This window comes from Herpailurus yagouaroundi, unplaced genomic scaffold (genome assembly GCF_014898765.1).
Source record: "Herpailurus yagouaroundi ecotype Mexico unplaced genomic scaffold, PumYag 208, whole genome shotgun sequence".
Lineage (NCBI taxonomy): Eukaryota > Metazoa > Chordata > Mammalia > Carnivora > Felidae > Herpailurus > Herpailurus yagouaroundi.
Genome location: NW_024412439.1, coordinates 11135616 through 11161409, shown reverse-complemented (window position 1 = coordinate 11161409; position 25794 = coordinate 11135616). Strand labels below are relative to the sequence as shown.

At 63.9% G+C, this 25794-nt stretch overlaps 3 protein-coding genes and 1 long non-coding RNA gene across 14 annotated transcripts in view; 2 read left to right on the top strand and 2 right to left on the bottom strand.

Moving 5' to 3' along the window:
- Positions 1-14574, top strand: part of CAMTA2 (calmodulin binding transcription activator 2) — a 44386-nt gene extending 29812 nt beyond the window's left edge. Inside the window, exons 1-23 of one of the 11 annotated variants that reach the window (XM_040453487.1) lie at positions 15-56; positions 1114-1210; positions 1371-1474; positions 2608-2675; positions 2755-2890; positions 3360-3446; positions 3625-3778; positions 4101-4235; positions 4767-5710; positions 6263-6389; positions 7601-7735; positions 9448-9563; positions 10055-10239; positions 10506-10584; positions 10733-10955; positions 11095-11399; positions 12431-12627; positions 12842-13025; positions 13123-13194; positions 13287-13307; positions 13472-13641; positions 13753-13830; positions 13928-14574. In XM_040453487.1, coding sequence (XP_040309421.1) covers positions 1180-1210; positions 1371-1474; positions 2608-2675; positions 2755-2890; positions 3360-3446; positions 3625-3778; positions 4101-4235; positions 4767-5710; positions 6263-6389; positions 7601-7735; positions 9448-9563; positions 10055-10239; positions 10506-10584; positions 10733-10955; positions 11095-11399; positions 12431-12627; positions 12842-13025; positions 13123-13194; positions 13287-13307; positions 13472-13641; positions 13753-13830; positions 13928-13991 — 3615 coding nt within the window. In that variant the 5' untranslated portion in view covers positions 15-56; positions 1114-1179 and the 3' untranslated portion in view covers positions 13992-14574. Of the gene's footprint in view, positions 1-14; positions 57-176; positions 363-1113; positions 1211-1370; positions 1475-2607; positions 2676-2754; positions 2891-3359; positions 3447-3624; positions 3779-4100; positions 4236-4766; positions 5711-6262; positions 6390-7600; positions 7736-9447; positions 9564-10054; positions 10240-10505; positions 10585-10732; positions 10956-11094; positions 11400-12430; positions 12628-12841; positions 13026-13122; positions 13195-13286; positions 13308-13471; positions 13642-13752; positions 13831-13927 lie in introns of those variants that run through there. The other 10 variants (XM_040453477.1, XM_040453476.1, XM_040453478.1 and 7 more) reach the window with 10 other exon arrangements.
- On the bottom strand, positions 9699-14542 carry LOC121016066 (uncharacterized). Its single transcript, XR_005784086.1, has 3 exons — positions 14430-14542; positions 11688-13172; positions 9699-10885 (listed from the first exon to the last, which is right to left on the bottom strand). It is a non-coding gene; the product is annotated as an uncharacterized LOC121016066 (long non-coding RNA).
- Positions 14575-14692: 118 nt separating the features above from the next.
- Positions 14693-18572, top strand: SPAG7 (sperm associated antigen 7). Its single transcript, XM_040453496.1, has 7 exons — positions 14693-14834; positions 17144-17211; positions 17440-17528; positions 17663-17747; positions 17870-17959; positions 18047-18203; positions 18310-18572. The coding sequence occupies exons 1-7, from the start codon at positions 14750-14752 to the stop codon at positions 18417-18419; spliced, it is 684 nt and encodes a 227-aa protein (XP_040309430.1). The 5' UTR covers positions 14693-14749; the 3' UTR covers positions 18420-18572.
- Positions 18573-19184: 612 nt separating this feature from the next.
- On the bottom strand, positions 19185-24077 carry ENO3 (enolase 3). Its single transcript, XM_040453491.1, has 12 exons — positions 23948-24077; positions 23201-23287; positions 22872-22967; positions 22640-22698; positions 22387-22456; positions 21890-22023; positions 20777-20999; positions 20475-20672; positions 20154-20355; positions 19653-19761; positions 19438-19496; positions 19185-19344 (listed from the first exon to the last, which is right to left on the bottom strand). Exons 2-12 carry the CDS (start codon positions 23283-23285, stop codon positions 19275-19277), a joined length of 1305 nt encoding a protein of 434 aa, XP_040309425.1. The 5' UTR covers positions 23286-23287; positions 23948-24077; the 3' UTR covers positions 19185-19274.
- Positions 24078-25794: the final 1717 nt, after the last annotated feature.

Genomic DNA, 25794 nt, shown 5'->3' with positions numbered 1-25794 from the left:
CGCCCCGGCCCCCGCCGCCCCGCGCCCGCCGGGCTCTGTCCCGCGGCGTCCCCGGGGCACCCCTGCGTGAGGGCGGGAGGCGGACCCTCCCACGTCGGGGCTTCTCCGGGGACCCCCGCCCGGGGCCGCTCCGCACCCTGGCAGGCTGCCTGGCCCGGACTGCGCACCTGCGCCCTGGGGCGGAGTCCTTACCCAGACCCGGCTGCCCGGAGCTCTGCCGGCGCGGACCGACCTCCTCCCCTCTCCGCCCCGGACACCTGGCGGAGCCCGCAGCCCCGAGCCCGCGCTGAGAGCATCCTCCCGCTTCCATCTGTGCCCTGGGGAGGGTGGGGGCTCAGGCTGGAGCCCGAGTGGTAGATGGGGTACGGTGGGCCTGGAGGCCGGGGGCAGGCAGAGGCGTTTGGGGAGAGAGCTGGTGGGGGAGGGGTGGGGAGGGCCGTGGGCCTGAGTGGAGGATGGGTCGTCCCGAGGGAGGGAAGCTGGGGTCTGGGTACCTGGCCTGGATGGATCCTCCCAGGCCCTGACCAACCTGGAGGAGAGGGCGTAGGTTAGGATCAGTCGTCAGATATGCCCTTCCCCTTGCAAATATCAAATCGAGAAGGAACTCAGGGTGTGTCTTGTAAGGCCTAGCTCTCCAGCGGACTTAGATCTCCCGCCCTGCCCCCAGCGTCCAGGCTGTCGTCTGCCAAACCATCCTCCAAGGACCAGGTGCCCGGAGTCCCACCCCCAGGCCCTGACCCCACTATAGCCCCAGCCTCCACAAGACCCCCCCCCTCACACACACACACACACACACACACACACACACACACACACACACTCTGGGGCCTCTGAAGCGCCACCCCTCCAGCCTTCTCCCCTCCCCCACCCCATTTGTCTCTTCCTGATGATTCTGTCGGAGAGGGGGTGTCTCCCCACTCCTGCTGGTTCCTCGCACGAGGTCTGGAGTCTCCCTCTGCTCGGTTCCGCTCTACTCTCCCATCCCAGTCTAGCCCTTTCCCCTCTTCATCTTTCCCGGGTACCGCGACCCAGCTCCGCATCCCTCTCCCGCCTTATTCTCCTCATCCTGGGTCAATGTGGGCCTTCTGCCGTGACCTTGTTCTCTGCCTTCCCAGCACAGACTCCCCCTCCCCCCGGCCTCTCAGGCCGGGGGTGACCTTGCCCCCTGGAGCCCTCAACATGAATACCAAGGACACCACCGAGGTTGCTGGTGAGTACAGTCTGTGGTGACCCTTGGTTCTTGGATCCCTGCTCTCCTTGTCCTGGTTCCAGATGCTCCCAGGGCTTTGGATCCGGCCCTTTTGCCCTGGGCCGTCACAGAGGTGTCAGAGGCCGCCCTGACAGAAGCCCTCTCTTCTGCTTCCCTCTAGAGAACAGCCACCACCTGAAGATCTTTCTCCCCAAGAAGCTGCTGGAGTGTCTTCCTCGCTGTCCGCTGCTGCCTCCAGAGCGGCTTCGCTGGAATACAAATGAGGTTCTCCAGGGAGCTTGGGGGGAGGAGGACCTCGCAAGGCCTGGTGGGTTGGAGGAAGGCCAGTGGGGGTCTTCCTGTGTCCATGCTCCTCATTGCACAGTATTGCTCTAAGCTCTTTGCGGGTCACAGAGGAGGTGTAAAGACCTGTATCTTGTAGGAGCTTGCTTCTGGGCACGTCCACCTGGGTAAAAATAACAGTTACCACCTACAAAATCTTCCTTACAAACCTGGTACCGTGCTGACCTGTGTTATCTCATCCGGTCCTTGAATAACCCTGTGGGGCAGACACTGTCATCCCTGTGCTGTAGACAAGGCAACTGGTCTACCTTGTGGGGTCTATTTGACCATAGAGCCTCTGCTGTTAATAAAACCGCCACCGGTGTTGGCTCTTTCTGGAGGCACGGCCCTCGTGTTACACCCCTTCTGTACTCCGCACACACAATACGTTGTGCTGTTTGATCATCACTGACTTAATTCATTAAACGAGGATCATCGGCAAAAACGTACGTGGGTGGTGATGTTAAAAGTGTGGAGAAGCTAAGGGCAGCGAGCAGGGCTTTTCGGAGAGGTGGGAAGGGATTTGGCCTATGGGGTGGCTAGGAGATATAGAAACGTCCGGCATATAGGATACTGACACGCGGGAGCTGACGGCTCAGGGCACGTTCAGAGCAGAGTCGATGGACCGGCCTGGTAGGAGTGGTAGATGGAATATAGGTAAACAGGGAGAGCAGTGACTTGATTCCTGGTCTAAGAGAACCTTGGAGCCGGGCTGAGGAATCCAGAATTCCTGGCCGTGTCGAGCCATTTAGGTTTCTTGAGTCAGGAGAAGACACGAAGATAGGTTTTAGAAAGAGCGAAGTAACAGGGCAGCATGAAGAGTTGATGATGAAGAGATCAGACTTGACCCCAAGGTCAAGGCCCGCATCGAGAGGAGGGAAGGAGAGGTTAGACTCTCGTCTGAGATGAAGCCCCGGGGTTCTCGGGAGGTGGTGGTCCTGGTTGGGAGCAGATGTGGGCGCCAGCCCGCCCTGGCTGCCAGAACTCAGGAGAGAGTGGGGCCGAGGGCCAGGAGTGGGAGGCCAGGCTGAGACTCTGCGAAGGGGACACCCACCTGAGCGCCCCCTGTCCTACAGGAGATTGCGTCCTATTTGATCACCTTTGAGAAGCATGACGAGTGGCTGTCCTGTGCCCCAAAGACAAGGTGAGGTTCGTGAGGTGGGGAGTGGCAGGGGGTCCCAGATCCTGTTTCCAGAACGCAGGGCCAACCCTTCCCTTCCCAGGCCTCAGAACGGCTCCATTATCCTCTACAACCGCAAGAAGGTGAAGTACCGGAAGGATGGTTACCTCTGGAAGAAGCGCAAGGACGGGAAGACCACCCGCGAGGACCACATGAAGCTGAAAGTCCAGGGCATGGAGGTGAGCCGGGTGCCAGCCATCCGTCCTCGGCCCGGTCCCAGCCATGCTGGGGCCCGGTGACCTGTGTCCCCCTCCCTCCTGCCACCCTTCCCTTCTCACTCACATGCCACGGCCCCCTCCCTGACCAGCTCTCTGGGATTAGGCTCCTGGGAGGGCATCAGCGCCCACGCCCCTCGCTTCTCCTGGATTCCCTCGGGGGCCTGTGTCCGGAAGCCCTGAGCGCGAGTCACGGCGGCTCCTCTGCTGGGCTGTGCTCTCGCCCTGCCTCCCCATCTCCAGACAGCCCCTCCCCCGCCTCCAGTCTGGGCCTTGTCTGGGTGCTAGGACTGGGAAGGCGCATGGGGAGCCCCCGGGGGCAGGGGGCGGGGGTGGGCTGGGGGAAGAGGAGCTGCTGGAAAGGTTGGGATTCCTGCAAAGGGACTGAACAGAGGAAGAGTCGGGGAGCAGACTAGCCCTCCCCCCACCCCAGCCTGTCTCCTGGCAGTGTCTCTATGGCTGCTACGTTCACTCTTCCATCGTCCCCACATTCCATCGGCGCTGTTACTGGCTGCTCCAGGTGAGGCCGCGGGGCTCAGGGAGCTGGGGGCTGGGAAGAAGGGGGGTAGGAGGTGGAGAAAGTCACACGTCGGTGGGGGTGGGGGGTGAGGCCGGGGGCGCGCGGGAAGAAGGCCAGGACGAGGAAGCCGAGCCCCGCATGGACCCCATGGCGCTGTGTGTCTGCCTTGGGCTCCCAGAACCCTGACATCGTGCTTGTGCACTACCTGAACGTCCCAGCCCTGGAGGACTGCGGAAAGGGCTGCAGCCCCATGTTTTGCTCCATCAGCGGCGACCGTCGCGAGTGGCTGAAGTGGCCCCGGGAGGAGCTGCTGGGGCAGCTGAAGCCCATGTGTAAGGCCCGCGGGGGGCTAGGGCGGCACTGCTGGGGGCTGCTGGGGGCGTGCAGACGAGGGCCTCTACACCCAGAAGCCCTGGGAGCCCGGGAGGGTGCTTTTCCGAGGGGCCACCCGGACTCCCGCCGTGTCCTGAGGTCCGGGAACGCGGAGAGAGGGGGCTGAGGGACGTTTGGGAGCTGTGCGTCCAAGCTGCTTTGAGGCAGCTGGCCAGAAGCCTCGGAGCGTGTCAGGTGCTTGGAGAAGCCGGCGGGGCGCTGTGGGGACGGTGTGCGAGCCCCATGGCACCCCCTCCCCGCGCCCCACCCCCACCCCCACAGTTCACGGCATCAAGTGGAGCTGTGGGAACGGCACAGAGGAGTTCTCCGTAGAGCAGCTGGTGCAGCAGATCCTGGACAGCCACCCGACCAAGCCTGCACCCCGAACCCACGCCTGCCTCTGCAGTGGAGGCCTCGGTTAGTGACCCCTGGCCCCGGAGCCCCCCCCCACCAACCCGGCCACGCCACGCCTCCTCTGGCCGAGGGCTCCCCCGGCCTGCCAGGATTTGCATGCGGATTTGCATGCGGATTTGCATGTCTTTTGCACGTCCCAGAAAGCTGGGCCAAAGGAGCAGAGGCCTTCCCGGCTGGCTGCACACGGGCTCCTTTCCCCGGAGTTCCAGCAGCCCTGGCTCCTTCTCTGTCTCCTACTCTTAGCAACTCTGGGCCACCCCAGCCCGGCGGCTGACACCTAGACGGTACCGCCTCGGTTCTGTTCTCTTGTCCTGTTTCTGTGCCTTTACGAGTCTCTCTCAGCTACTTCTGCGGGCTCCTGCAGTCCTGTTAATTTGGGGAGAAGGGGCACCGCTTCTGCCTCCCAGTGGCCACAGTCGGTATTACATCTCGTACACCCGCAAAGGGCCAGGAAACGCCTGGAGGCTGCCGGTAAGGGAAGGTGGAGAATGAGGTGTCCTTTCCCTTTTCTCCTCCCACCCTTTTCCGCTGCAGGTTCCGGGAGCCTCACCCACAAATGCAGCAGCACGAAACACCGCATCATCTCTCCCAAAGTGGAGCCCCGGGCTTTAACCCTGACCTCTGTCTCCCGCCCCCACCCCCCTGAGCCTCCTCCGCTGATCGCCCCTCTTCCCCCAGAGCTCCCCAAGGCACGTACTTCCCCTTCTTCTTCCTCCTCCTCTTCCTCCTCTTCCTCAGGCTTTGCGGAACCCCTAGAGATCAGACCTAGCCCACCCACCTCTCGAGGGGCGTCATCCGGAGGAGGCACTGCAATCCTCCTCCTGACGGGACTGGAGCAGCGCACTGGGGGCCTGACACCCACCAGGCACTTGGCCCCCCAAGCTGACCCCGGGCCTTCCGTGAGCTTGGCCGTGGTCGTAGGATCCGAGCCCCCTGCCCCACCAGCTCCTCCCAGCCCTGCTTTCGACCCCGATCGTTTTCTCAACAGCCCCCAGAGGGGCCAGACGTACGGAGGGGGCCAGGGGGTGAGCCCGGACTTCCCCGAGGCAGAGGCCGCCCACACCCCCTGCCCTGCCCTAGAACCCGCTGCTGCCCTGGAGCCCCAGGCGGCTGCTCGGGGTCCCCCTCCACCGCCAGGAGCAGGTGGGAGAAGAGGAAACCGTTTCTTTATTCAAGATGACGGTAGCGGGGAGGAGCTCAAGGCCCAGGGGGCTGCCCCACCCGCACCTTCACCCCCTCCTTCGCCCCCACCTTCACCTGCCCCCTTGGAGCCAGCAGGCAGGGGAGGCAGAGGGGAGGCCTTGTTTGGAGGAGCTGCTGGGGCCAGCGAACTGGAGCCCTTCGGTCTCTCGTCATTCCCTGACCTCATGGGAGAGCTCATCAGCGACGAGGCTCCAGGCGCCCCTGCCCCAGCCGCCCCACTCTCTCCTGCTCTTAGCAGCATCACGGACTTCTCCCCAGAGTGGTCCTACCCGGAGGTGAGCCTCAGGCCTCGCTCCCCTATTTTTCCTACCCACGCCGCCACTTGGTTTCCCTTGGTTTGTGTGACCACTCGCTTGTCCCACCCTATTTTTGCTGTCTCCCTAGTTAGCCCTCCCTCCTGCCTTCCCCCCCTCTGCGGGCCAGGTGGCGTGGTGTGGGTCCCCCAGGTGCCTGGGGAACTTTGTCCTCTCGGTGACTGTGTCACAGGCAGGGCACTAGGGCGGCCCGGCCTGGAGAGAACATGACGGGGTGTGATGGCAGAGTCTGCCTTCAGCAGTGGAGAAGTCCCGCTCGCTCTCAGCTGCCCCACAGAGGGGAAGGACCATGGGAGCCTCAGGCAAGGGAAGCAGTGGGTTCCCCGATCTGGGCAGGAGCGTCGGGAGGAGGCACAGGCTAGCTGACCTCTCCCTGCTGCAGCCCGCCCAGTCCGTGTACCCGGAATCTAGCACAGGGCCCCGCCCTGCAGCACTAGTGCCCTCGATGAATGGGTGCACGAGTGAGCACCCCACAGGGTTCCGGTCACACGGTGCCCGGCCTTCTCTCTGCAGGGTGGGGTCAAGGTGCTCATCACAGGTCCCTGGACTGAGGCCGCCGAGCATTACTCCTGTGTCTTTGATCACATCGCGGTGCCAGGCTCACTCGTCCAGCCTGGCGTCTTGCGCTGCTACTGTCCTGGTATGGGGACCAGGGATGGCACGGGGACTGGGGACGGCAGGATAGCACCTGGGCGGTTAGCTTCCAGGAAGTGCTGGGAACGACCCTGTCGGATCTTGAGCCTGAGTCCTGTGTCCCCGCAATGGGCAGATGTTCCCCAGGCTTATGTGTCAGAAGGTCTAGGCTCTGGTCTGAGGAATCTAGTCCTCGGCTCACTGGTGGCCTCGGACAGGTCCGCTCCTTTCTTGGGTCCGTGGCCGCCCCTCCTTTGGGGGCAGGCATTTGTCCTGACGGGTCTCCAGTGTCCATCCAGGCCCTCTGGCTTGGTTCGAGTCAGTCTCTGGTTCCAGTCCAGGGAGCATGAGAAGGGAGACGCGTTGGTCTCCTCCAACCCGTCCTGGACCGAAGGACATTGCCTTCTAGATCTGGGCTGTCCGGTATGGTAGCCATCAGCCACATGTGCCTGAGACTAATTAAAATGAAATAAAATATAAAATTTGGCTCCTGCCTCTCGCGAACCACATTTTGAGTGTTCAGTAGCCACACGTGGCTTAGCGCTCCCCCACTGGGCGGTGCAGACACAGAACCTCTCCACCGAGGTGGTCCGTCTGCCACCACCTTGCCTCCTTACCGTGCACCCAACAGTCAGCGTTACTGGGACCTCAGGGGCCACCAGAGTGACAGGATGACAGGTTTGCCGTCTGTGAGTGTGTTCCCCCACCCCCACCCCGCAACAGCCTGGTTCAGCGTTGCATGGAAGGAAAAGAGAGATCAGAGAAGCTGGGATCAGGGGTGGTTTTGGCCTCTAGTCTTGGGACCCCGGCCTGGTGGTGTCGTTCTCGAGGCCACAGAAACGGAGAGCCTGGGACACAGCTCTCACTAGACACTGCTGGTGAGCAGTTACGTCTTTTCCGCCAGCCTCATCATGGGCTCACGACCTCTGGACTCTGACCTTGGGGGATCAAACTTCTTTGTAAGCGTAGGTGTCTCCTGACCCTCAGCTTCCAGGCCTTGGTGCTGAATAAGCAGCAGAGTCTGCAGTCCCTGGTGTCCCTGGCCCATAGGAGGTTTGAAGTTCCTGAACGGAGTGGAGTCCCTTCCCCATCAGGACCAAGGCCACTTAAGCAAGGGTGGAGGGGAGCCGGCTATGAAATGACCATGTGTGGCCTTCACGTGGGGGCCAGAGAAGGAACCAGGGAGAGAGCCCATCTTGCTGACCCTGCCCTCCCCAGCCCATGAGGTGGGGCTGGTGTCTTTGCAGGTGGCGGGGCGGGAGGGGCCCCTTTCCGCCTCTGTGCTCTTTGAGTATCGAGCCCGCCGATTCCTGTCACTGCCTAGTACTCAGCTTGACTGGTTGTCTCTGGACGGTGAGTACGTAGCCCTCCGACCCCTTGGCAGGCCCCGCAGCCTTTGAGGACGTGCTCCAAACCCCTCAGGACTCCGGTGGCCACCGCCCAGCCCCCAGTTTACCCCCCTCTTCCCAACCCCTGCGTCATTGGGCATCTCTAAATGCAGCAGCCATTGCCCCCCCCCCCCCCAATCTCCTCTTCTCCGGAAACCTCGGAGCCGTCTCTGTCCCAGCTCTTGGCCTGTCCTCTGTCCCAAAGATGGGCTCTAGGCAGGCGAGGCCAAGAGGCGGGAGCAGGGACAGGGTGTGGGGCGGTGCATGTGGGGTGTCCACAAGCGTGTGTGTATGTACCTATGTGTGTATTTAATTTCCTTCCTTAATTTTCTCTCTAGTTATGAAGATAGGTGGTTGCTGTAAGAAAATTAGGAATAACAGAAAAGCATGCGGTAGAAAATGAAAATTGCTTGTAATGTTACCACTTGGTGACATTCGCCTTTAATGTACTTTCTTGCACGGACAGAGGCGCACATGCTCACGCATATGTGTATCAAGTCTAGACCCACGTGTGTTCCTTATGGGTTATCCCTCCCGTGGCTTCCAGCTGTTTCCCTGTGGCACCTGCTTCTCCTGGTCCTGCAGGTGCCCCTCTCCCCCCACCCGGACTTCCTCCCCTCAGCGCCCTTGCCCCCCAGCCCCCATCTGCCTCACTCTTGGGGGCGGTCCCCCCACAGCCTGGCCTGCTCGTGAGTTCTGCCGTGGCTGCTCCAGGCCTATGTGTTCCTGGCTCTCCTGTGGGGCTCCACCCTCCCCCTGCTCCTTGGACTAGTGTCCTGACTTGCCCCTCTTCTTCCCTTCCTCTTGCTTGTTCGGTGCACCCCTCCGCTCTCCGGCCCCTCCTCTCCTCTCCTTCACCCGGTTTACCCTCCTGCCCCCTCCCTGGTCTTTCTGTTCATTCTCCACTCCCCACCCCCATCACCTCTTCCTTAGTCCCCCTTCTGTCCTGGCATCTCCAGTGGGACCTCCTCAACCTCCATCGTGTCTCTGTGCATGTTTTCCCACGGCCCCGATCCCCTCCCGCCTCCCCTCCTTGTCCTTGTGTGATCTCAGGAGGGGACAGATATAGCTTGGGGTGTGTGCGCGCGCGTGTGTGTGCTTTGTGCACAGGGTGGGGGAGGAAGAGGAGGAATGGACGTGGCCGTCCGCCTCTGTCACCTTCCAGCCCTGCCACCCTCTTTGTGGACAGCTGCCGGAGGACTGGGAGGAGGGGGTGGTGCTTTTTAAATCACAGCCCTTGAGCTCTCTGGGCAGTGGATAAGAGAGAAGAGGGGCCCGGTGTCCTTCAGCCCCAGCATGGGGGACAGAGGTAGCATCTGGGGCCAGGAGAGCTGACGGAATAGTGCGTCTAGAAGGCTGGGGGTGTGTGTGAGTGAGATCTGGGCCGGCTTGGGGCCGCAGGCTGTTTGGGAGTTCCCACCGTGTCTGCGTCTCAAAGGACACAGTTCTGGTCCCCGGTCAGTGGGTAGCGTTAAAAGCCCCCGTTTAAGGCCTGCGTCCCGATGGACCGTATTCGGGGCGGGGAGGGTGGGGCAGAGGGGCCGTCGTTCTGGGGGAGAGGAAAGAACGTGAGTCTGCCTCTTCACCCCCAGAGCCTGGGACAGGCCCAGTCGTGTTCGGGGCATCACCCGGACCCTACCCACCGCTCAGCCTCCTCCCGTACCTCTTGCCCCTCAGACAACCAGTTCCGGATGTCCATCCTGGAGCGGCTGGAGCAGATGGAGAAACGGATGGCCGACCTGGCAGCAGCCGGGCAGGCTCCCTGCCACAGTCCTGCCGTGCCTCCGATTCAGGTACCTGTGTGAGGAGGGAGCTCGGGAGGGTCTTCCCGGAGGAGATGGCTCTCTTGTGTGGCTCTCCCGTCCCCGGCTTCCTCCTCCCTGACGTCACCCCACTCCGGCTCCACCGCGGGGCGGGAGTGGCTATTCTGGGCACCCTCTTGGCACGACGGGCTTCAGACTATTTCTGATCTGAAGAGGGTGGGGGGAGGGGGCCAGGAGAGCAGGGGCCCAAGTCTCCGAGGAAGCAGACGGGGAGAGGACTCTGGGCTCCGAGAGGGAGAAGCCGTCTGCGGGGGAGGAAGCTAACTGGGGGTGGGGGACACCCAGGACCCCAAACCAGGGACACGGATGGCCCAGAGAGCTCTGGGTGGCAGGAAAGCTGGTGCAGGAGGTGTGGGGAGGGCAGGACAGGAAGCGGAGAGGACAGGGGTGGGGTGGCCAGGGCCATCCTGAGCCAGGGGACCAGACGCTCGGGTCCCTGCACAAGGGTATCTGTACTGCAGGATGAAGGCCAGGGACCCGGGTTCGAGGCCCGTGTGGTGGTGTTGGTAGAGAGCATGATCCCTCGCTCCACCTGGAGGGGTCCTGAACGTCTGGCCCACGGAAGCCCCTTCCGGGGCATGAGCCTCCTGCACCTGGCTGCCGCCCAGGGCTACGCCCGCCTCATCGAGACCCTGAGCCAGTGGCGGTGAGCAGGGCAGCGGGCAGGGGGACTGGGGCAGAAGTACCAGGGGACGGAGGAGGGACCAGAGGACCCGGAGCCCCACCAAGAGGGAAGGATCTGCACTTGTGACAGACTCTCAGCCCCTCACATTATGCGTCTCTGACCGTCTTGCTGCACCGACCTCGGTGCTTCTGGACAGCCTGCCCTCCTCCCCCGTCCCTTTGATCCTGATGCGCCTGCTTTGCCCGCTTTTACCGACTGGGCTCGTGTCCCTGTCCCAAACCCTCTAGGAGCGTGGGGACAGGGAGCCTGGACTTAGAGCAAGAGGCTGACCCGCTCAACGTGGACCACTTCTCTTGCACCCCTCTGGTGAGCGTGCGTGGGGCAGCGCGGGCCAGGCGCGTGGCCGTGGGAAAGTGTCGAGGGACGCAGGGAAGGAGCCGGTGGAGCTGGGAAGTGAAGACCCGGCCTGGGGAGGAAGGGCCCCGGGCCTCACGTCCACGCTCTCCACCCTCAGATGTGGGCCTGTGCCCTGGGACACCTGGAAGCCGCCGTGCTCCTCTTCCGCTGGAACAGACAGGCGCTGAGCATTCCCGACTCACTGGGCCGGCTGCCCCTGTCCGTGGCACAGTCCCGGGGCCACGTGCGCCTCGCCCGCTGCCTGGAAGAGCTGCAGAGACAGGAAGCTTCGCTGGAGCCCCCACTTGCCCTGTCGCCCCCCTCCTCCAGCCCAGACACTGGTGAGGGTCGCCCCCGATCTAAGAGGCTGTGGGTGGGAGAGCGAGAGGAGGAGCAGGGAAGAGGAGAGGGGGGTGGGAAGAACGATCTGGGAGGGGTCATGGAGCTCCTGCTGCCCTTGCCTCTCCCCTGTCCTTGCAGGGCTGAGCGGGGTCTCGTCGCCCTCAGAGCTGTCGGATGGCACATTCTCTGTCACATCAGCTTATTCGAGCGCCCCGGACGGTAGTCCTCCCCCCGCTCCTCTGCCGGCCTCAGAGATTCCGATGGAAGAGACTGTCCCAGGCCAACTCTCCGCTGGGGCCCCTGAGGCCCCCCTATTCCTCATGGACTGTGAAACCACCAACTCCCAAAGGCCAGCACCCTCACCGCCTCCTCTCCCACCAACCACCGAAGGGGGGACTGCTCCTGAGGAAGCAGACGGCCCACTGGCCGTGGACGTGATCCCGGTATACTGCTCGTGCTCGTGCTCACTGACAGTAAAGGCTAGAAATGGCACGGGGTGGGGGGTGGGGGGTGGGGGGTGCGGCAAGACTGAGCAGACGCTGATCATCCCATGAAGCAGAACCTGAGTCTGGCTTCAGTTTGGGAGGAAAGGGCCGTTTACCTTTATTTTGGGACGGGCAAGGCAACCCTCTGCTTAACTCCCGTCAGACCTTGTGACTCAGAAGTCATGAGGTGTCAGAGATCAAAAATTCTAGAGAACAGCCTCAGCTGGAGCTGGGCTGAGAGGTTACCTGCTGGTCCGTGCAGAGATGAGGTTTTGGGGGAAGCAGCCTGACGGAGGGAAGCGGGTGCTGTGTGGAGCAGAGGCTGAGAAGCTGGCGGGTCTGGCAGAGATCTGGGGTGGGGACGAGGCTTGCACGGGACAAAAGTGAAGCAAGTCTTGAGACGGGAGTGAACAGAGGAATGAATCTTCGAACCTAGCAGCGCACTTCTCTGCTAAGACCTGGGCAGGTACCCATCTTGGAGAGGCCAACGGACTAACTGGGTACCTAGTACTAGAAGCACAAAATGCTTAAAGTTGGCAATGCGCCGGCTTCACAGCTAGAGCCATCTGGCAGGGTGTCCGATAGGTGGCAGGCACCGAGCTCAGGGGGCTGGGGGCTGCAGGCACGGCCGAGCCTGTGGGGAGCACACGTTGGTCAGCTGGCATGAGGCAGGGGGGCCAGCGGGCAGTTGGCCTGGAAGGGCAGGTCCTTCATTTGTTCCACTCCTGCAACCCTGTTCGGAGGAGGTCCATCCCGTCCCGTTTTCCACGCCATCTCAACACAGGGCCATAAACTCAAGTGGGAGCCTGGCAGGCATATGTAAATAGTGGCCGAGAAAGACTGGGGAGCAGGGACAGCCATCCCCGAGGCCTGTCTGGTGGTGAGGGGAATGACAAGACAGCAAGTGGACGATGGTGACGGCCTTGGCGGGGTAGGAATGTCTGGCGGCTCGGACTGCTCCCGACTCACCGAGCCTCTCCTCTGTGCAGGTGGACATGATCTCACTGGCCAAGCAGATCATTGAAGCCACACCAGAGCGGATTAAACGAGAGGACTTCACGGGGCTGCCCGAGGCTGGAGCACCAATGAGGGAGCGGACAGGGGCCCTGGGGCTCAGCGAGACCATGTCCTGGCTGGCCAGCTACCTGGAGAACGTGGACCATTTCCCCAGCTCAGCCCCGCCCAGGTGACCAGCTCAGGAGAGCATGTCCAGATTCGTCAGGGCAAGCAGGGAGCGGGGAGGTCCTTCCCTGGAGCCAGTGCTCCGTTCTGGCCCGGGGCCCCAGCCCCCGAGGAAGAGACTGGTACCGGCTGAGGGGCTCTCAAGTCCCCCTCCGGGCTCTGTGGCTGGACACGCTTCACGGTGGGCCCCAGGACACCCCCTCTCCCTGTCCCTGCAGCGAAGTGCCCTTCGAGCGTGGTCGCCTGGCCGTCCCTCCCGCCCCTTCCTGGGCAGAGTTTCTGTCCGCTTCTGCCAGCGGCAAGATGGAGAGCGACTTCGCCCTGCTAACGCTGTCGGATCACGAGCAGCGGGAGCTGTACGAGGCGGCTCGAGTCATCCAGACGGCCTTCCGGAAGTACAAGGTCAGAGGCCGGGGGTCCCGCGAGATGAATCACAGCAGCCCGAGGTCAGGGGACGCGGTGGGCTCCAGGCTGGAAGTCTGAGGCTTGCTTCTCGCAGGGCCGGAGACTGAAGGAGCAGCAGGAGGTGGCGGCTGCAGTGATCCAGCGCTGCTACCGGAAGTACAAGCAGGTGAGCCCTTTCTCCCCTGAAAGCACGCCCCCCCCCCCCCCCGGAGCGCCCAGAGCGCTGCGGGAGCCCTAACCCCCTTCTCTCTCCACAAGCTGACCTGGATCGCGCTCAAGGTACTAGGCATGAGGTCTGGGTGTGTGCTCGTCCCTGATGAGCCGGCCTCTCCACCAGCGTGTGGATTAGAGACCGGCACCCTGCCGAACTTGGGGGCGAACCTCAGGGTGCTGGGGCTCTGTCCCTCCATTTCACCCCCTGTCCCCGCTCCCCGTCCCTGCAGTTTGCGCTGTACAAGAAGATGACCCAGGCGGCCATCCTGATCCAGAGCAAGTTCCGGAGCTACTATGAGCAGAAGCGGTTTCAGCAGAGCCGCCGGGCGGCCGTGCTCATCCAGCAGCACTACCGCTCCTACCGCCGCCGGCCCGCAGGCAGCCTGCCCGCCCGCACCAGGTACGGCCCGCGGACCCCCTCCCCGCCTTCCCCTGCCTCCCCTGCCAGGGTCCAGGGGCTGGGGGCGGGGGCGCCGGCGGGCCACGTCTGCTCATCGCTCCTTTCTTCCAGCAGGGGCTCCTTTCTCACCAAGAAGCAGGACCAGGCAGCCCGGAAGATCATGAGATTCCTGCGGCGCTGCCGGCACAGGTACCCGCGTCCCGGGCCGCTCCCCGCGGCCACCTCCACCGCCCCCCGCCCCGTTCCCATCGGCCGGCGTCCTGACCCACTCCCCGTCTCCCCGCAGGATGAGGGAACTGAAGCAGAACCAGGAGCTGGAAGGGCTCCCCCAGCCCGGACTGGCCACCTGACCGCCGCGCCGCCTTCCTCACCGCCCCGGGGGCCGCTGCTGGCAGTCTTAACCGAGGCCGGGCCCTCGGCGGGAGGGGAGCCCCCGTCGGCCGCTGTCCCGCTAAGCGGCGGCCGGAACCCTCCCGGGGCCCCCGCCCCGCTGGGGCGCGCCCCGTCTCTCGGCATCCCCACCCCCGCCCCCCGCCCCGGGCCCGCGCCCCACCTCCCCGCATCTTCAGCCGCGACCTCTGGAGCCCCGCCTGCCCCTGCTCCACGTTTCCCCGCTGCCTGCACCCGCCCCGGCCCCCTCCCGACTTGCCTTATTTATTTGTTGGACGCGTCTCTGAATGTATCCGCCTCGGTCCCGCCCCCGCCGCGCGCCCCCGCCCGACTCCGCATGCCGGCGCGCGTCCCCGTCCCGGGCCGCCCCGCCCCCGAGGGGAGGGGCCTGTACATACTGTAACATACAGAGCAGAGTGAAGAGTCTATTTACGGCGCCGCGGGGAGGGCGGCGCGGCGGGGGCCCCCGGCCGGCTCCACGAGCACTTTCTACTTGTGCATGGGCTTGGTTTCTACGAGTTACCATTAAACATCGCTGCACCAGCCAGCCTCCCGCCTCTGTCTGCGCCGCGCGGGCGGGCGGGCGGAGCCTCGGCGGCGGGGGACAGCGGGCGGGGCGCGGCCGGCGCGGGGCTCTCCGCCTCCGACGTGTTTCCGGCCTTAAAGGCATTTCGCCCTTCCCTTTAAGACGCGCCGCCCCTTCTCAGTCACTCCCAAGATGGCGGACCTACTGGGCTCCATCCTGAGCTCCATGGAGAAGCCACCCAGCCTCGGGGACCAGGAGTCTCGGCGCAAGGCCCGAGGTGAGGACCCCAAATCCGCAACCGCCTTTCTTCGCCCGGTTTTCAGGACCACACTCTCCCCCCTTCGGACGCTGCCGCCGCCTCAACCTTGAAAGACCCCCTCACAGGCCCCTACGGAGACCCCCAGAGTCCCTAAAAGGGCTGCCGGCCCGCCCGCTCTTGGTAGCGGGCGGTGATTGGCTACCTCAAGCCCAGCGCCGCCTCCCGCCTCTTCCCTACTGGCCTTCCGCAGTCCTTGTTTCCAATTCGCCGGCGAGCCCGCCCGTCCGCCGATGTCGTGCTCTGATTGGCTGGCTGCCTCCAGCCCCTGGGCGTTCCTCGCCCGCCCGCCCACCTCGCCCCGCCCGCGGTTCGGGGGGTGGGGTGGGGTGGGGGGCGTGCCCGGCCCGCGAGTCCTGGCAACCCCCAGCCGTATTCCGATTGGGTCCAGGGCACGCCCGTCCGCCATCCCTTCGCCTCTATTGGCCACCTTCACTTAGAGCTCTGCCCACGAAGTCTTGTCCCACCTTCCTCGGGCCCACCCCGCCCCCAGCGCCTCCTATTGGCGGCCGGGTCCTTCGGGTGCCCTGCGCCCCCTCCCCGAGCACCTGCCCTGCCGCGTCCCCGCCGCCCCTCCCTCGAGGTCAGCCTCCCAGCCCCCGGCTGCCGGCCGATCGCGCTACTGACTGGAGGGACAGGGACGCTCCTGCCCCCAGCGGCTCCCTTCGGGCGGGCTCCTCCGCGCGGGGGCCGGGATCCTGGGGTACCGTCGCGGATCCCGCAGCCCCGAGCGCGCAGGAAATGATCACCCCGCAGTTTGGTAGCCACCTTGCAAAATAATTGTCACGAGGGCAATGACCCAGGGGCCCTGGCCCGGTGAGCGGACAGAGCTCGGAGGAGATCGGGGACGTGTGCGAACTGGACACTGGAATTCGTGCTCTCCCTGACTGCCTAGGCGGGGCTCACCAGCGGCAGTTGGTGGACCAGGAAGCTGAAGTGCATAGTGTTAGGTACTCGCTTGAGGTCACAGAGTTACTAAGTGGTAGGGCTTTAAACCTGGCTTTAAACTGGAGTTAAGCCTACTCGATTTTTTTTTTGCCAACATTTTTTTGTTTTTTAACGTTTATTTTTGAGAGAGAGAGCATGAGCGGCAGAGGGGCAGAGAGAGAGGGAGACAGAATCTGAAGTAGGCTCCAGGCTCTGAGCTGTCAGCACAGAACCCAACTCAAGGCTCGAACCCACGAACCTTGAGCTCATGACCTGAGCCGAAGTCGGGCACCTAACCGACTGACCCCTCAGGCGCCCCTTGGCCAACATTCTTAGCCTTAATCTTACGCCACTTCCTCAGATGCAGAGGGACCCGTTAGAGAGCTGTCAGTGGTCAAGATAAGATGCACTGATGGCAAAGCCCCTGGGATGAGAGAAAGAACGCCTAGCCTGAGCTATCAGGCCCTGGGGCCACGGAGACTAACCGGATGGGAGGTGAGCAGGGCGCCTGCCCCCCAGCAGCCCAGAGTCTGGCCGGAGAGACAAATACAAAGTTACATTATGTGGGTTCTCAGCACCTGCTCTAGTGGCTGTCTGAACCAAATGTGCTTTGGGCCCAGAGGAAGCGGCAACTGTGACTCATGGTGGGTCTCGGTGTGCAAGAGGAGGAGAAGCACTCGAAGCAGAAGGAGCCACAGGTGCAAAGGCCTGGGGTGGCCAGGCAAGCGGGAGGCGGCTCGGGACAGCTACCGGGATTTGGTCCAAGGAAGTGGAATCAAGGGTGTGAGGGATTTGAGGTGGCCAGAAAGGGGCGGGGGCGCTGAGACCTGAGCTGGGGGAGCTCCTTCGCAGCTCACCTTGGACTTGGATGCCTGCGCTCCCAGAGGAGGAGGGGGCCTGTCCCTCCAGCGTCATCCTGTCCGTAGAAGTGAGAAGTGGGGGTGTCACAAAATCTAGGAAGTTAAATAATTTCCCCTTTCTTGCGTAGACGCTGTGACAGGAAGCTCTTGAAGGCCAGGCCCGAATCCGCTCTCCTGACCTCCCCAGCTGTCTCCCGGTTCCTCACGTGTCGTGGGCATGAAATAAATGTTAACCGGGTTCCCCAGCGGGGTTGGGAAACGGGACCTTGCTGTTCCTGCTGCACGGCGGGCTCTTGCAGGGCAGAGCTCGGTCCGTGTCTGTGCCACGGGACCTAGCACAGCGCCACGTACGGAGAACGTACGAACCGACGCTTGGCAGCAGTCCTCCCGCTCTCCCAGCGGGCCCGGGTCCCCTTGGCAGCCTGACGGACTCTCCCCGCCGTGCCTCCACCCCTGGCCTCACGCTGCCCTTTCTGCCCCCAGAGCAGGCTGCCCGCCTGAAGAAGCTACAGGAACAAGAAAAACAACAGAAGGTGGAGTTTCGTAAAAGGGTGAGGACAGTTGGAGGTGTCACAGGCAGCTTCAGGGAGGACCTCGGATAAGTTAGACTCGGAAGGTGGAGGACTCAGGTTTCCCCAGATGTCTCCGGGGAGGAGCCTGGAAGCCAGCGGCGTGGAAGCTGGGAAAGGCGTGGGGAGGCGATGGCCCGATGGCCCGGCTAGGGTGAGGGATGCTGGGGCGGAGCGGCCCTCCCATGCCGTTCTTGTCCTTCTCCCAAGATGGAGAAAGAGGTGTCCGATTTCATCCAAGACAGCAGGCAGATCAAGAAAAAGTTTCAGCCGATGACCAAGATCGAGAGGAGCATCCTGTGAGTGTCCCCGGCCTGGGCGGCTGGGCGGGGAAGGGCCAGCGGGGACCCGTGAAAAGGGGGTGCCGCCCCTCCCTCCCCCCCCCACCACCACCACGGTGCCGCACACTCTCCCCTCCGCCCTCCCTTCCCAGACACGATGTGGTGGAGGTGGCTGGCCTGACGTCCTTCTCCTTCGGGGAAGATGATGAGTGTCGCTACGTCATGATCTTCAAGAAGGTGAAAGGCCCGAGCTCCGCGCTCCCCTGTCGCGTCTTCGGCCTGTGTCCGCCCCCCCCCCCTCCGGGGGAGAGGCCTGGGGTGCCTGTGGACCCTTGACCCCGGCATTCCCCTGTCCCCAGGAGTTCGCGCCCTCAGATGAAGAGCTGGAGTCCTACCGTCGCGGCGAGGAGTGGGACCCCCAGAAAGCCGAGGAGAAGCGCAAGCTGAAGGTGAGCCGCAAGGGGCAGGCCCTGGAGCCTGCGGCCCAGCACCCCGAGTCAGGGCCCCTGAGCGCGGGCCTCCGTCTGCACCCCCAGGAGCTGGCCCAGCGGCAGGAGGAGGAGGCAGCCCAGCAGGGCCCCGTGGTGGTGAGCCCCGCCAGCGACTACAAAGACAAGTACAGCCACCTCATCGGCAAGGGGGCGGCCAAGGACGCGGCCCACATGCTACAGGCCAACAAGACCTATGGCTGTGGTGAGGCCCTGCGGGGCTGGGGAGGGCAGAAGGGAGGGAGGGAGCGCCGGACGGCAGGCAGGGGAGAGGCTGTGATAACGGGGCTCCCACCCTCCTCGCCCCCCAGTGCCCGTGGCCAACAAGAGGGACACGCGCTCCATCGAAGAGGCCATGAACGAGATCCGGGCCAAGAAGCGGCTGCGGCAGAGCGGGGAAGAGCTGCCACCGACGTCCTAGGCGCCCCAGCAACCGGGGCGGGCCGGGGACAGGGGGACAGGCTGCTGCTATTAGGACCCATCCTGGAGCCCCACCTCCGCACCGCCTCCCGTCCGCGGGCACCGGGCCGGGGAGGCGGGTATGTGACTTGTCACTGTCCGAGCTCGGACCCTCGAGTGGTGTGTGTGCGCTTGCGCGTGAGTGTGCGCGTGTGAATGCACAGGTGGGTATTTAACGTGTATTATTCTCCTTTCTCCTCGGAATCCCCACGGGGCTGGGATTACTTTACACTCAGTAAACACTGTTTGACCCGATGTCCTGGTTTGTCTGAACAGGGAAAGGGGGGTCCTGGGGAGGAAGGGAATTTTAGGTTAAGTGTGACTGGTGTCTGTGGAGACCAAGGATGGCCAGATACTGGTGCTCTCAGGGCAGGGGGGGATGGGGGAGGGGGTCCCGAAGAGGTACAATCTGTGGGGCACGCTCCCTGGAGAGTTTTCACTCTCTCACTCCCCCGCAGCCGGCCCCCCCCCCCCCCCCCGGGTGGGTCACACCCTTGGCCCCGCCCCGCCCCCCCTCCCGTCCCTGAGCTGGTTCCACGTGCCTTCAGTGCCCCTCTGGCTGCTACAGGGCACCCCATTCCCCAGCCTCCTTCCAAAGTGTGACCCCACACCCCCCTCTCCTGCCCTCTGGTCCCTGCCGGTGATGCGTCTTTCCTTCCCTTCCGCCCCGCCTGTCCGCTCAGAGACCCGCACCTGCTCACTCGCCACAAGGACCACACCGTGTCTGTGTTGGCACCAGCGTTTATTTCCCAGGGAGGGGCTTGTGGGCCTAGGTCTGTCCCATGGTGTCTTGTGGGGTCTCAGAGCCTCCAGCTTCTCACTTGGCCTTCGGGTTACGGAACTTGCGTCCGGCAAAGACGGCCTTGTTCCCAAGGGCCTCCTCGATCCTAGAGAGCAGATGAAGTCAGGGCTGTGCCTTCCTGCCCAACGGCCCTCGGCTCCCCTCGTCCAGGCCCCCTGCGCCCACTGCTCCCCCATACCTCATGAGCTGGTTGTACTTGGCCAGGCGCTCTGAGCGGCAGGGGGCACCGGTCTTGATCTGAGGAAGAAAAGGGAATTTGGAGGACCGTGTGAGGCTAGAGAAGCCAGATCCGGCCTGGCCCGGAGTGAGCTTCCCATGGTGGCGGTCCAACCCAGGGATGGGAACCCAGGGCCCCCAGGAAACTTGGGTCAGACGTTTGGGAGTCGTGAGTACCTGTCCCGTGCAGAGCCCCACCACGAGGTCAGCGATGAACGTGTCCTCGGTCTCCCCGGAGCGGTGGCTCACCATCACCCCCCAGCCGTTGGACTGGGCCAGTTTGCAGCTGGGCAGAGAGCATGCTCGATAAGGCCAACTGACCGGGGCCCCAGAGGGAAAACCAAGGGCCGGTGGGGCTTCTCCCTTCCATCTGGGGGAGGAGGCCCTTCGCAGGGAGGGGAATGACTAAGTTCTTGGGGAAGGAGCAGAGAAGGGGCGACTCTAGACTCTGAGTCTGGGCCCTGGACTGAGTCTGGGCCCTGGACGTGCTGGTGGGAAGGCAGGCAGGATCTAGGAGGGAGGAGTGGGGGCAGGACACGGCGGGGTCACCTGGGCGACGCTCCGGGGTCAGGAGGGTGGGGACGGGGCGGGAACCAGGGAAGGCGGACGGGACGTGGCTGGCCAAGCAGAGCTGGGGCGGAGGGAGGCCGCGGCCCCCTGGGGCTGGGAGGCACTCACGCCTGGATGGACTCGGTCACGGAGCCAATCTGGTTGACCTTCAGCAGCAGGCAGTTGCAGGCCTTCTTCTCAACAGCCTGGGCGATCCTCTTGGGGTTGGTGACCGTGAGGTCATCCCCCACGATCTGGATGTTAACCCCCGAGAGGAATGAGGTCCAGGTGGCCCAGTCATCCTGGTCAAAGGGGTCCTCAATGGAGACCACTGGAAGGGGATGGGAGAAGAACCGGGGTGAAGGTCAGAAGAGTTGGGATGGGGATTTCGACAGGGCTCAGGACAGCCAGGGGCTTGGGCAGGAGCCACAGGACGCGTGGGGGTCTCACCAGGGTAGTTCTTGATGAAATTCTTGTACAGCTCCCCCAGCTTCTCCCCCGTGATGTGCCGCGCGGGGTCATCGGGAGACTTGAAGTCGAGATCGTACTTCCCGTTGCGGTAGAACTCCGACGCCGCCACGTCCATGCCTATCACCACCTTGTCTGGGTAGCCAGCTGCCTGGATGGCCGTCTTCAGCAGCTCCAGGGCTGGGGGAGGGGCAAGAGGGCGCCTGAGGCTCCAGGGCGCCCCGTCTCTGCGGCCCCCTCCACTGTGGGGACGCAGGGTCCTGCCCCTCAGAGCTCACACTGACCTTCGTTATTCTCCAGGATGTTGGGTGCAAAGCCGCCCTCGTCGCCCACGTTGGTGGCATCCTTCCCGTACTTGGCCTTGATGACCCCCTTGAGGTGGTGGTAGACCTCGGCGCCAATGCGCATGGCCTCCTTGAAGGAGCTGGCTCCCACGGGCAGGATCATGAACTCCTGCATGGCCAGCTTGTTCCCGGCGTGGGAGCCCCCGTTGATCACATTGAAGGCCTGTAAGGGGGAGGGGGAGCTCAGCCCCGGGCCAGGGGCTGGGAGGGATCTAGAAGGAATGGGGAGGGTCCAGGTGGAATCCTGGCTCTCCTGATCACCCGCTGAGTGCTCTAGGGGGGAGTACTTTCGCTCCTCAAGGTCTCTTTCCTTGTTGTGGTAAGACAGGGATAACACCTGCTTACCTGCGGGACCTCGCACTGAAAATTACAGAAGCGGAACGCAGCATTCTCAGCCTGCAGCCGCCTCGGGCCAGGTAGTGACGCTGACGTGGTGGTTACCACAGCCGGCGCTCCCCGTGTTCTGTGAGCTCAGTTCATGCTCACAGCAGCCCTATCAACTAGGCACTGTGATCATCCCCATTTCACAGATGGGGAGACCGAGGCAGAGAGTGGTGACACACTCTTGCCTGAGACCACACAGCTGGTGAACAGGCAGGAACCTAGCGGCTCGTCTCCAGAGCTGCCCCGTTAATTAACGATAAGTGGCAACGTTATTAGCGAGATAAAATTCAAAGGGTTTCCAGCAACAGGAAATTGGGTTTAATAAGGATCAGGGGAGACAGAAAGAAATGCCGAGATCCTCGCCACGAAGAAGCACTTGATCTGCTCCGGGGGCCTGGGCTGGGACTAGACGCTGGAGCTCTCACTGAGTCTGGCACTGGAATGCGAAGGCACAGGGTTGTGCCAAGGGAAGGCAGCAGAGGCTTAAGGGAAGGCTTGGATTGTGGGAAAGAGGGAGGGGCTGGGCCGCGGCTGGAGACGTTCCACAGCAGGAAACCGTTTCTTTGGCGCTGGGTCTGGAAGGTAGCCTTTCCAGGGGCAGCTGGTGCCCCCCTCCCTGGGCGGGGCGGCTCAGCCACTGTGGCATCCGGCGAGGGCAGCTGCACTCACAGGAACGGGGAGGACCAAGTCCGGGTTCCCGGCGAGGTCTGCGATGTGCCGGTAGAGCGGGACCCCCTTCTCGGCCGCGCCGGCCTTGCACACAGCCAGCGATATGCCCAGGATGGCATTGGCCCCAAACTTGGCTAGAGGAGGCACGCACAAAGAGACAGTGAGAGCTTCTCCCCCAGCGTCTGGCGTCACCCCAGGAAGAATCTGGAACCCCACACCACTGGGCATCAAGAGCTCGTTAACAGATCTCTCCCCAGCCGCCCAAGGTGCTCTGGGAGCCCCCACCCCAGGGCAATGTGTCAGCCTCACAGCCGTGTCCACGGCCCGCCAGGCCCGGCAGAGGGCAGGCGTCAGGAAATGCCTGTGCAGTGAATAAAGATCCATCCAGCCACGATGTGCCCCGAAATGAGGGACACAGAGATCACCTAACCGAACCTCAGTTCTGGGGTCTCTCCCATCCCCCCACATCCCTTCCCTCCCCCTGGAGCTTGACTCACACTTATTTTCAGTCCCATCCAGCTCGATCATAAATTTGTCAACTTTTTCTTGATCCACAACACTTAGTTTCTAGAAGGAGAGGTCAGAGAGGGGAGAACACAGGTCACATGCGGGAGGCAGTGCGGGCATTTAGGGTGGACAGGACAGGACGGCTGGCCAAGCAGGGCCCCTCACACCTCCCAAGCAGGGGTGGCTTAGGGAGAGGCAGCTGGGGGGGGCGGGGGCTGCGGTGGGAAGCAGGCGCCCTCTTGCCTTTTCCAGCAGAGCGGGGCCTAGGGTCTTGTTGATGTGTTCCACGGCCTTCAGGACCCCTAGACAGGCCGGAGGAGGGGGTTCAGATCTCCGATGCCAGCAGGCCTCTTCCTGAGAGTTCCAGTGCCCTAGCCCCCTCACCCCCACCCCCACCCCCACCCCAAGGGCGTTGCGCGCCCAGTCCTGAAACCACCGCCCACAACAGGCGGCTCCAGCGATGGGCCGCCCTCACCTTTCCCCAGGTAGCGGGATTTGTCTCCGTCTCTCAGTTCCAGGGCTTCATAGATGCCCGTAGAAGCTCCGCTGGGCACAGCTGCTCGGAATCGACCTGGGCGGGTTGAATGGGAAGGTCACGTGGGGTCCCAGCTGCACCCAAGGGGCCGAGGTGTCCTCTCTGAGCCCAGGGGCAGGGGGCAGTGCAGGGGGAGGTTCCCGCTTCTCTGGGAGACAAGGCCTGGGAAGAAGTCCTGGGGGAGGGGATCCCACAGAAAGGAGAGGATGTGGAGCGGGACGGGGGAGGGGTGGGGTGGGGTGGGCAGAGCCCGTTGGGGCCTGTGTTACCCTTGGCTGTGTGCAGGTCCACCTCTACGGTGGGGTTGCCCCTGGAGTCCAGGATTTCCCGGGCAAAGATTTTCTGCATGGCCATGGCTGCAGGACAGGAGGTGTAACTTAGTGTGGACAGTTGATCTCCCTTAAGGAGCCCGAAATCCCTTGCCCTTTAAGAGTCTTCCCCACCCCAAGAAGGCAGGTGCTGGAGCTAAAAATACCCCACAAAAAGGTCACAGAGGAAGAGGCTGGCGCAGCCCCCTCCCCCACTCAGGGCAGCTCCTATTCCACCCCCAACCTGGGAATCCAGGGGCCCCTCCTAGAACTGCTTGGATTGTGGGCAGCCCAGACCCCCGTCCGCGCAAACCTGCACTGAGGCCTGATCCCTCAGCCTTCCCCTCGAGCAGTGCGCTCTCCCTGGCCCCGCTGGCCCTCAGACCCTCTTCTGCTGTTCTGGTTCGCATCTTCCCGCACCTCCAAAATCCGCGGGGACCCCAAATTCCCCACCTGGCCCCAACTCCCCCTCCCCTTTGCAATCCACCTCCACCTGCCTCTCTTCACAGCCTTCAGGGTGTCGTCAGTCCCTGGTCCTGGGCACCCCCAACCTGCGTGCTCCAACCCTTCCAATCAAAGCTTTCTCCAGCGGGGGAGGGGGGGTCCCAGGAGGAAGACACGCCTGACACAGCCCCCCCTTTCTCAAACCAGCAGCCCCCCTCCCCCTTCACTACCCCCCATCGTCTGGGACTGCAAGATTCGCCAGACCTGAGATGTCTCCGCTGGGGGTCTGGGGTGAGCTCCGAGTCTGGATGGCAGCTGGGACAGTGTCAGCTCACCCCCTCTCAGGCCGGGCATTTATCCCCGAGCCACTCTGTGCCCCGGCCAGCCCCGCCCCTCTTTCCCTCTTCGTCCTCCCCCCTCCGCACTGGGCTGCCAGCCAAGTGCCCACTACAGCCTAAATCAGAAGCCTTTGGCCCTGGGCACCTGCCCCCTTCCCAAAGGTCAATGACGACCCCTCCTTCCTCTGTATCCCTCAACACAAACCCCTACTTTTAATTCCAGCCCCGGGGAGGGGCTTGGGAGGGCCTTCAGATCGGGGGTCTCCCCCTCCCCGGGATTAACGTACCATTTTGCAAAGGTTAAAGAGGAACCAGTGCCCTTTAGCAAAGGCCAAGGGTAACCTGAGCCCTGCAGGGCTGGGGAGGGGGCCTGGAAGAGGGGCTGCAGGATTGACATCCACACATGCTCAGCTCACTTGGCAGGCGCCTGGTCGCCTCTGCCGTCGGTCGGTCGGAGAAGGGGCCGGGGGCGTGGGCAAGCTTTGAGGTGTAAACCCCCCACTCGGAAGGCGAGAGAGTCTCACCTCTCAGGGTCCTCATTGCGGCCTCTCTCGGCCGCACCCCACCCTCCCCGCTCCGAGCGGGCGAGGGGGGTGGGGGAGGGGGCGGGGAGACGAATTTAGACGGGCCCCCAAGAGTTGGCGCGGCTCCCTACTGATAGCGCTGGGACAGCACTTGTCGCCCAGCGTGGCGACTGGCAGACGGGGAGCCTCTCTCCCGGCCGACCTCGGGCGCTTCGGGGCGCGGCCCCCGCCCGCCAGTGAATGATGTTAACCGGGAGTGCACAAAATGAATGGCGGGAGGACGGGTGGCCCCTGCGGGGAGGTGGGTGTCTGCCGGGGCGCGCACCCGCCCCTCCCCCCACCCCCGGCCGCGCCCTCCCGGGATTTTTCCGGCCCGGGGTCGGGGGTGCGGCGGGGCAGAGGTCGGGAGCCAGCGGGCGGGGAGCGCCGCCACGTGCCCGAGCGCCGGCCCCGCCCGAGCTCCCGGTGACTCAGCCGCGCGGCTGTCGAGGAACGGGCTCGGGGGGCGTCGGTGCCGGGGGCTCGGGGCGGCCGCGCGGGGTCGCGCGCCCCAGGCCTGGGAGGACCAGCGGGACGCCCCTCCCCCAGCACCGGAAGCGGCCCAGCCCCTCGGCGCCCGGCGCGCGCGGGGCTGCCCCACCTGAGCCGCCGCGGGGCCCTGCCCACCGCTCCGCGCCGGGCGCCGGGTGCGCTCGCCGCATTAAGTTCTCAGCCGAAGTTTTACCGAAAAGAAGGAAAAAACCCAAGGGGGCCAAACGGGAAGGGACTTTCCCCTGACTGAAAAAGTTGCAAAGCGTGAGGCCTCTTGGTATTCTTCCGCTCTGAAAAGTAGTCCCGCCCCTCCGTCCCGCGCGCGATGACCTCGGCGGCGCCGGGTCGAGGGGCACGGCCGGGGGCGCGAAGTGCTCGGCCGGGGGGGGGGGGGGGGGGGGGGGGGGGCGCGGGTGAGGCCTGGGACCGGAGCTGACCCTGCGGAGGGTCATCCCCGGGAGCTCGGCTTGTGCCACTCGGGCTGATGCTAGAGACACGGGTGTCCCCGCGGGGATGCCTTGAGCTCCGAAGACGGCCTGGGTATTTGTCACATCCCTCTTGGCTCCCGCGCGCCTTAGCTGCCTATAGCCGAGCGGAGCAGCGGCGCCGCCGCCCCCTCCGGTTGGCGGGAGACACGTCCCCGGCCCGCCCGCCTCCGCGGGGGGTCCCGCCGCCCGCTTCCCCGCGCGCCCGCGCAGCCGGCCGCTGGCTCCAACCG

What these genes read in the sequence shown, in the direction of transcription:
- ENO3 (XM_040453491.1), bottom strand. Translation starts at nt 23,285, where the DNA reads ATGGCCATGCAGAAAATCTTTGCCCGGGAAATCCTGGACTCCAGGGGC. An exon ending in GGACCTGCACACAGCCAAGG is followed by an intron (nt 22,968 to 23,200) that starts GTAACACAGGCC and finishes CAACCCGCCCAG; the next exon opens with GTCGATTCCGAGCAGCTGTG. An exon ending in GCCCCGCTCTGCTGGAAAAG is followed by an intron (nt 22,457 to 22,639) that starts GCAAGAGGGCGC and finishes CTCTCCTTCTAG; the next exon opens with AAACTAAGTGTTGTGGATCA.
- SPAG7 (XM_040453496.1), top strand. Translation starts at nt 14,750, where the DNA reads ATGGCGGACCTACTGGGCTCCATCCTGAGCTCCATGGAGAAGCCACCC. An exon ending in AAGATCGAGAGGAGCATCCT is followed by an intron (nt 17,529 to 17,662) that starts GTGAGTGTCCCC and finishes CTCCCTTCCCAG; the next exon opens with ACACGATGTGGTGGAGGTGG. An exon ending in AGGAGAAGCGCAAGCTGAAG is followed by an intron (nt 17,960 to 18,046) that starts GTGAGCCGCAAG and finishes CTGCACCCCCAG; the next exon opens with GAGCTGGCCCAGCGGCAGGA.